General features: G+C 39.9%; 1 protein-coding gene across 1 annotated transcript in view; it reads left to right on the forward strand.

Moving 5' to 3' along the window:
• phrf1 (PHD and ring finger domains 1) overlaps nucleotides 1-1,913 on the forward strand; it is a 60,132-nt gene extending 58,219 nt beyond the window's left edge. The window contains exon 17 of the mRNA XM_016681592.1: nucleotides 723-1,913. Coding sequence (XP_016537078.1) covers nucleotides 723-749 — 27 coding nt within the window. The 3' untranslated portion in view covers nucleotides 750-1,913. The remainder of the gene's footprint in view (nucleotides 1-722) is intronic.
• Nucleotides 1,914-9,615: the final 7,702 nt, after the last annotated feature.

Raw genomic sequence — 9,615 nt, forward strand, 5'->3', positions numbered from 1 at the left:
TGATGTTAGTGCTGCTGTCAGTTCCCTGTTTTTGCAATCACAAAGTCTGTTTTGGTACTTTTTTTTTTTTTTTTTTTTTTTTTTTTCCTGCCTTGATCCCAACACTGCTGGCCAGTTCACCCTGTCTGGATGTGCATGTAAAGAGTGTCCCTTCTTTGTTCCAGCTTTGGGCCTACAGCCAAGCTCCCCCTTCAAAAACTTAAGCCACACACACCACACAGACACACATACACTAAATCACACATGCACAGAGAGCACCCCTCTCACTCCTTTTTTCACTCTCCCAAACAACTGCCCCCCCACCCCCCCCTTTTCCCCTGTGCTGCCCTTAAATTGCAGATAACAAAAAAGAGGAGAGAACCTCGGAGACAAGCATCACTTTAAAAAAGCAGGTGTCCCCAACTTTTCAGAGCTTGCCGATTTCAAATGGAGACCCTTTAACCTTGGTGCTTTGCTGGCTGGTGGCTGAGGTAGCCAGTCAGAAGCCTAATCAGTCTAGTCTGACAATGCTGGGAGGTTGAGGGCTGTCAGTCCTTCTTTCAGATGAGGGCTTCAATGAAGCCGTGGAAGAGGGAACCCCTGATTGATTAGTGCCTTTTTATTGAAGTGGAAGTGTCTGTGTGTGTGTGTGTGTGTGTGTGCGCCTCTATCAGGGCCCGAACAGAAAGCCTTATTTAAATCCTGCGAGCACCATAATTATGACTTTTTCTTTCTACTGGCAGGTTAAAGCTGACAGAGAGGGTTCTTAGAGCTCACTTCAGCCTCTCAGCCTCCTAAAGAGCGATTATTGCTGCCCGTAAAGTGACAGGACCAGTCAAGCTCATCAGCGGTGGCTTTAAAGACCTGAGACCCAGAGACCAGGTCCAGCACAGGACTTGTAGAAAAAAAAAGGCAAGTCTGTGTAATCCCATTTCATCCTTATTAACTGACACGAAGCGACTCCACAGTTTGTGTCCTCGGTGTTCGAAATAACAGAAATGGTCTTTGAGCTGAGCTAGAAGGGCAAAACAGACACATAGGTTAACTCGGGGTCACAAACATGATCGAAATGTGTCTGATCTTGTGTGGCCTTGTTTGTAGATGGTCGTCTGTATCTCCTCATCTGACTTTATATCTTCTAACAGGTCAACCACTATCAGTCCATGTAGGTCTGCTGTGCTGCTCCCCTCTATAAATCCTAGCAGGAACATCTCCAAGGGACATACCTCTATTGTTCTGGGTCAGCTCCTATCTCCTGACCACTTTTGGATATGTGTGTATGTGTGGCCATTTCCCAGGTGTGTGGCCCTATTATCCACATATTTGATAGTGCTGCTTTGGGGTTATGGGTTAGGTTTAGGACTAAGGTGTGGAGAAGGCAGAGCGAGACAATAGAAACAATTGAAAGCCGGGGAGGTGGAGCAAACACACACAGCTCTTCTAAATTTTTATTTGTTTAAATTACATGAGTACCTCTTTATTCCAATTACCAACTATGCACCACTTTATGTTGCTCAATCACAAAACTCCAATACAATGCACTGAAGATTTTTGCATGGAAAAACTTTAGTTATCTCAAAGGACAGCAATGGCATCTTTCCTGAGACAATATTTTTTTTGCCAATAGTTCTGTCAACATGGGAAGAAAAAAAATAGATTCAATTCTTTAGCTCTCTGTCTTTATAGCTTTCATTCAAACTGATTTTGCATAGTTATCCTTGAAACACATGGTCCTCTGCTGCTGATAAAACCCGTCTCCACCACACTCACTCCTCAAATGTTGAAATGTTATCTGCAGCTGTACATCTTTACAATCACTTTACGGGTTAGGGCAAGTAGATATTTATGTACAACAGTCTTCACACTTATTGACACATTGGAAACATTCTTAAAATATACTTCTTTTGTACAGTAGTATCACCTTATACTGAAAATAACAAAAATAATCTATAATTTGAGTATGGTAAAATGACCCATTGGTAACACTTTATTTGAAGGGGTGTGCATAAGACTGACATGGCACTGTCATAAACATGACATAACATCTGTCATGAACATAAAGAAGTCTTTATGAATGTTTATGACAGTTGTCATGAAGTGTCATTCGGTAAATAATGTCACTTTTGATACAAAGTTACTCTAAAAGTTGCATTGAAAGTCAATTAAAAGTGCCAACTTTGCACGATTTTGTAAATTATGATAATTTGATGCAAAGATGGCATTTTTAATGGACTTTCAATGCAACATTTAGAGCAACTTTGCATTAAAAGTGTCTTTATTTACCGAATGACACTTCATGACAACAGTCATAAACATTCATAAAGACTTGTTCATGTTCATGACAGGTGTTATGTCATGTTTATGACAGTGTCATGTCAGTCTTATGCACACCCTTTCAAATAAAATGTTGCCAACTCATTAAATTTTACTTTTATTTTCAATAAGCAATAATTGTGGTATCCTCTTCTGTGGAATTTTTTTTTAACTTCCAAACAATTGTACACAAATTAAATGTTGTGTTTTCTAAAGAAATTTGGTGAAGGATTATAGGCAATGACTGAAATAAACTTTGAATTTTTTCCATAGTATTTTGCCAGTACATGTGGAGGGTGCTGTATTATAAAGTAATGGTCAAGTGAATTCTCTTCTATTACATCTTTCATAAACAGCTGCGAAGCAAAGCAGTTTTTATTGATAGCCTTCATCATCAGCATTTAGTCTGAGACAGAACCACATGAAAATGTTGCTGTCTCTACTCTGTGCCTGTCTTCAGTTATATCTTCTAGGCAGCTCTTGTAATTTGATTCCTGGGCTTAACTTGAGTGAAAAAGTCTAATCCTAACACTTTGAAGTGTGTAAGAGATTAGCATCCCATCCAGGAACCCCTGAAAAAAAAAATCCACAATTGTTATCGATCTAAAGATATCTGGCCGCCTTCTTTTAGCTTTGAACATTGCTCTTTCTTTTCTGGCTTTGGCTCTGCAAGGGGATGGCCCGTCTTTGCTCGGAAAAGTCACAAAGGCAGAGAGGAACACAAAGACGTGACTCACCGCTTTCATTCAGTTAAAATAATTCTCCGTGGTAAGCATAAACTGTTTTGTACGTACGCAGTACGTTTTCCATGGCATGTGGCAACACGTCTGCTTTTTTTTTCACCATTAATCACTACTTGTTAGGTAACCACTGTACTCCAGCCTTTACCTCTTTATGTGCTGTCATGGTTCATGGTCTCCACAGTTGTAGACGATCCACATGAATCAATTTTGAACACCTACACTTTCTGGAGCATTAACCATGTCAACACAGAGTGACTAAATGCACAAGCTCTCCCCAATCCACGCTACAAGTCAAACACACACACACGCAAACGCATGCACGCCTGCCACCTAGAACACACACCCAAACACACCTGCGTTTTGCATGACTTTTAGTTGGAGGGGAGAAATTCCAACATGAGCCCATTTATCAGAGGCAGAAGCTCACAGAGCAGATATCAGTGATAAAGATTTTAAGTCAACATGCCAGCAGGTGTCGAGCGTGTTTTTACTACACACAAGTGATTCCACTCCTGGGTCTGCACAGGGCAATAAAAGATGAAACTGTGTTTTTCTTTTATTCCTCCATCACCCCACATTCCTGCTTCCTGGATAGACGCCAGGCAGTGTCTCTACCCAACAGGGCCTGAACGCCAACGCATTTACCCAACAGCACATGCACGCCAACATATTTAAATCGACCCAGATAATAAAAATTTTACTGATATGCTAATGCTGGAGCCTTTTGTAAAATAGGGAATTTAGCTGGAGGTAAAGACTCTAGAATGAAGTGCCTTTAACTTTTTTTTCCTCATAGTGTAACCATAAATGTCAGTTTGTTTTAAAGGAATTTTATCTGATAAACAAACATAGAGTGGAACATAACTATGAAGCAGAAAATAAGAAAAGTTACAAGACTTTCAAAATTCTTCACAATTAATATATTTGTCTCCCTACGTCAGTGGCATGATGCGTTGTAGGTTGATTGTGGATCCAATTGCAGAACATTGGAGGTGTGGAGTAGATGATGAAAATATTTAATGAAAATGATCAACACAAAAACCACAAGGAGCACAGGGAGCCAGAGCAGAACAAAAACCCATAAATACAATAAAAAAATCCAGAAGGGAAGACGGCGGGGGATGGAGGAAATAACAGGGTTTAACAAGTGGAACCAGCAAGCAGTGTGAGCAGAAGAGGGATTTCAGTACTGTACGCTGGAACATAATACCTGGGCTGATGAGCTAACGGGTTGCAGGTGTAACGAGAAAGAGAGAGAGCAGAAATCAACTTTGAACATTTTGATCATTCTTCTTTGCAAAATAGCTCAAACTCAGTGAGGTTGGATGGAGAATGTGTGTAACCAGCAACCTCGAAGTTGCTCCACATATTTTCAATTGGTTGTATGTCCTGGATAGGACTGGGGCATTCTACCATGCATATTTACTTTTATCTGAACCCGCCATGTATCCTGGTCACTCATATCTCTTCAGTGCTTCTTCTGGGATTTGTCCCATTCAGTTCAATTTCCCAGGATCCATTTCATCCAGGCCAATCAGCAATCAGAAGGAGGAATTGTGAATGATGACATTGACTTTCTGTACTGTATTTGAATTGGTGTCCACTTGCGGTTGTAGTTTGGCAATGGCAGAGGAGGAAGTAAATTAATATGTCACATATCAATTTACTGTTTCCTAGACTCTACTGATTTTTTAAATTTGTGCCCAAAAGCCTGCAGGTCTTATTAACAGCCATCTTGTTTGACTTTCCAGTGGTGGACAGTTGTTTAATGCGCGGGCAATTTCTGGTAAGCTTCATGACATAGCTTCCTCCACATTTGAGCTGGTGCGTTACATAGGTCATGGTCAAACATTAGTTACTGGGTAAAATCATATCCAGTTGAGTCCATGCCTAATTGTTTTTCAATAGCTGAAGTTTCAGACTCTCTCTGAAAAGATAGGAATAAAACAAGGAGTTAGTTTTTACCTGGCGAATTGACATGCATGTCCAACTAGGAGCAGAAGGTGAATCTAGGCTCCAGTCTGAAGTTTTCTGCAACCTAAAACAAGGTTTCTTCTAGAATTTCCCATTTAGTTTCATCTGCAATACCATACACTACTTTGCATTAGTCTTTTGCATAACATCCCCTTGTAACACATTACACTTTGCAGCTATCACATTACTAAATTGAAAAACAAACAAAAAAACAAACAAACTGGGGAGTATGAAGACATTTGCAAGGCATTGTATGTATGAGGCCATGTTTTGTGTTGGCTCATCAAACCTGCAGGGAGTTTAAATGCAGTGGGAATGTTCTGCACCTTAGTGTGGCCCAGAAGCACACTCTGCTCTTCAAGCTGCAACAGGCTCCAACTCAGACATTATTAAAGATCCTTCAGGTATGATCACGTAATGTGCTGAGACGATGCGTTGCCTGGTTTTGACTGCTGGGATAGATGTTTTATCTCCAGTCTAGTTGGCGAAAAAGCTGGTGTGCTGCTGTGGTGGAACCACACACGTGTCTCCGTTTGACCTGGAGGTATCCTGTGTGACCGCAGTGATAACTAATCTCCTTGTAGACGCAGGAATGTGTGATGTGTTTCACCCCTACTGGGGGGTCCACGTCCACTGATGTGAAAGACACTAAGAACTACACCGATAACAACAGTAGCATCCTCACAACCCTACTCCCCCCCCTCCTTTTCTGACAGACTGGAGTGAGAGACTCTATCGAAGATTGACAGGGACGAAGCCACAGGGTGTGGAAATTAACTAAGTTTGCCATTCAGATGCTCGTCTTTGCAGAGGAAGCCAGGAGGAGAGAATCTGCCCCACTTGTTTCCTGATCAATCAAACTCCCATCCTGAGCGTCTCTGTGGTTTGGCATCAGAAAAACCAGGTCCGATTAACTTCCTGGTGATCCGTTCCTGTGACAATTTCAACACAATAGGCAACAAAAGCACGCCGTTTGCTTTTCTTGCAGAGATTCTTTGCTGCTTACAGATGGGAGAACAACACGTTTGGGGTTTTTGTTGTTTTGTGGGAAGATGCATCTCCGACCAACTGGACCCAGACAAAACATGAATTATAAAGAAAGCACATGCTTGTCCTGTCAACTATTGTTTGAGTAATTCACACTGCTGCGTGTTGCTAATCCAAATTAAATCAGCCATCTAAATTGATTCTTATTTGAATCTTGTATGCCTCTCCCTTTTTTTTGCTTCCCACAGGAGAGAACATCAATGCAAAAAATTCAGCTTCTCTCAAAACCAATTTTATCTTCCTCTCCTATTTTCATGGACCTCACTTGAGTACAGAAACTTATTAAACTTGGAAAAACACCTCAATGTACATTTTTTGTCTTACTTTATTTGGATATTCTAGAAGCACTAGTAAATGTTATACTGACTATGCATAGTTTTTGTTTTTCTTAATATTGTAAACAAAAAAAGTAATCAATAATGCAAATAAAAAAATAGAGCAGAAAAATGTAACAGGCAAATAATAACATGAATTCAGTTTCATTTCTGCAAAAGAAGAATAAACATTTGATTCCACCTCTTCTCCTAATTATACACAATTAATCCAACACAAATTATCTCTCTTGTCCTCCTATAGTACTTTATATTTATACCTATAAACATAAGTATTCATTTATTTATATGTATGTATATATTCATGTATTCATTTATTTTAAAGATGCCTTCCTAATTGCCTCCTTAATGGTAGCAGAAGGTCAGGAGAGCAAACAAAAATATGATAGTGGAAAAGAGGAACCAATAGCTAGTGGCCCGGTGTGCTGCCACAGTTTGCTTAATGCTAAACCAACAAGATAATACGATGTTGTCTGGACTCTATTTGGAGATAGAGGTCAGATCTGGCAGCGTACGGCGTGTGGTCTCTGCTCCTCTATCAGCAGTTCTGATTTTCAGTTAGATACCAGAATAAAAATGTTTGAGTTTGTGTGTGTGTGTGTGTGTGTGTGGAGAGGGGGGTGGATCGCAAAGTTAAGATAGTGTTGGATTGGCCATTTTTATAGGCAGGTGTGACTTAAAGCCTGGTGTGTTTCTTTGTGAACTTTGCCCCCGCACACAGACATCTCTGTTTCTGAGACAGGTGAAACTGTTTAGGCCACACGAGGAAGACTGGAAGTAAAATGGAAAGCGGACATGATAATAAGATGAGAAGATCTTGGAGGGATTTGCCTCAGCCTCCATTATCTCTTCCCGGGAAACTCCTGGGCAATTGAGTGAGTGGAGATTTGTTAATTTGTGACCAGAGTGGAGGAAGAAAAATAACGGTCACAAGTGACAGAGTATTTTTTTTTTTTTACGGTAGCTTGCAAATGCATTCATGCCTCTTAAACTGGCTCACATTTAATCATGTAATCATGTTGTATCTAGTGCCATCCTTTGGGAAAGACAAAGACAAAGTAGTGCAGAATTCTGAAACTAACATAAAATAATACAAAGAAATTATGTCTGTGAATGCTGCACAAAATATACTTTCCAGATTTGAGTAAACAAAGAGAAAAAGTGAGGGTTTTTTTTAGCTTTAAAACAATTTACTATTTTGTGCTGCTCTCAAATAACATACTAGTTTTCAGCTGTAGTATGAATACATTTGAAAAAGTCCCAGAGGAATGAATAGTTTTCAGAGGCAACATGCAACTCCATAGTGGGTAGAGAGTCAATACGCTTTCATAAAAATGTCACACAAACACAGGCAAGAGACTTGGGTCTCAATGAGGAGGAGGAAAACAAACCAAAGAGATTTTAGCTCCTTGATTTTGAAAATGAGAAAAAAATAAATAAAAAATATGCCCTCGCTGTTTTTGTTTTTTGTTTTTTTTTGCGATTGTTTAAGTAATTGTGTTTTTAGTCATTAGAAAAACAAATAGAGGACTCTTCCATCTTAGTGGGAGTGTTTATCTTTCTCTGAACACCAGTTGATTTTCATGTTATCCTCCCTGTATGTCCCTGAGGCACAAGTACACACACACACCTACACACACACACACACGCACACAAATCTTCACACAGAAACACATTGTTGTTTTTCCTCAAACATCAGGCCTCTCTGCTTTGTGGCACAGGCAAATTAAGCCTCCCAAAAAACAAAAACAATTTTCCATTTGGAAGATGGAACGCGGCTCTCTGTTTATTCCCGGCTTCATTCAATTACCCCCTCTTTGGTTTGTTTAACATTTCATTCCCGTGATCTAATTTTTTATTTGGTTGCTCTTCAGATCTGTAAATTGGGCCTCAGCTGAGCACAGAAGCTGCATGTGGTGTAGAATTCATTAAGCCCGCTTGAAACCTTCCCCGCCCTTCATGTGTGTGCTCACACACTGCAACTACGGCATCCCCAAAAAGGAGATGTGTTTATGTGTGTGTGTGTGTGTGCGTGTGTGTGTGTGTGTGTGTGTGTGCGTGCGTGCATGCACGTACATGTGACGCTACGGTGAAAGGCACCATCTGTTCCATGTGACAGTAATGAAGTGAGGGGCATTGTGGTACAAAGCCTCAGACCCATTCATCACAGCTGTAGGCGGGCCAAGCATATTCCCTCTGTCTTATAGGGATACCTCTACATGCACACGTACACACGCATACCACAACCCTTCACAAAACTGTAAGGTTCCATGGTTCTTTCTCGCTGTTGTCTGAGTTTATGCAAACACTTGTAGAGCTGTTGAACTTTCCATGAAATTCCCATTTAGTATTGGTGAAATCTTGATTGTACTTAAATTTGCTTATTATCTGTCACAATGTGCCATTTGGTCTCATTTCCTTGCCAAGCTGCAGTGGAAACTTCGGTGCCAGTTGGAAGTGGGGAAGTTTGGAATTTGCTGTTACAAAATTGGGCAAGCTCACCTGAAAATAATCTGGGTTAAAACAAACAGTTGAAACATATACTGTTTGCAAGAAAAGTCCCCTGCTAAACAAGTTATTGTGTGTCCTTGTCAGTGTGTTTTATTTAATTTGGTTCTATTGTTTTCTATTAGTTTCTGATTTACTTTTGATGCCCGAGTGACTAAACTCAGCTTTTGTAGACTCAGCAGTTACATAAACTGTTTCTCAGATATTTTCAGAAAAATTAACATCATTGTAGGATAAGAAAACATGTTGTATGTAAAAAAAAAAACAACAACAACAAAACACTAAGGATGGTCAGAATTTTTTTTATAAATTTTGTGTTAAATTTTGGATAAAAAGTTTCTGTGTGATGCACGTACAATAATGTCAAACAATACAATGCAAAAGTTTTAATTCTGTTTGAACCTTTTCAAATCTTGTCCCATTGCAACCATAAACTTCAGGGATTCCTAATGGGATTTTTTGTTTTTTTGTGACAGGTTAACAGAATCTTGTGCACAACAATAGAAACAAAACAAGGCTTTTCTATTTTGAGTCTTTTTATCTGTCCCGTTTATTCTGACACCTCTAGATGAATTCCAGTGTAATCAGCTTCCTGTGTTTGTTACAGTTTACTGATGCAGTTTACCTGTGTGTGATTTAATGTCTGGATGAATCAAAAGGAGCAAGGAGCACACACACCACACAGGTCAGGGATAAGGTTGGAGAAGTTCAAAGCAGGC

This window comes from Poecilia formosa, unplaced genomic scaffold (assembly GCF_000485575.1).
Source record: "Poecilia formosa unplaced genomic scaffold, Poecilia_formosa-5.1.2 Scaffold287, whole genome shotgun sequence".
Classification (NCBI taxonomy): Eukaryota; Metazoa; Chordata; class Actinopteri; order Cyprinodontiformes; family Poeciliidae; genus Poecilia; species Poecilia formosa.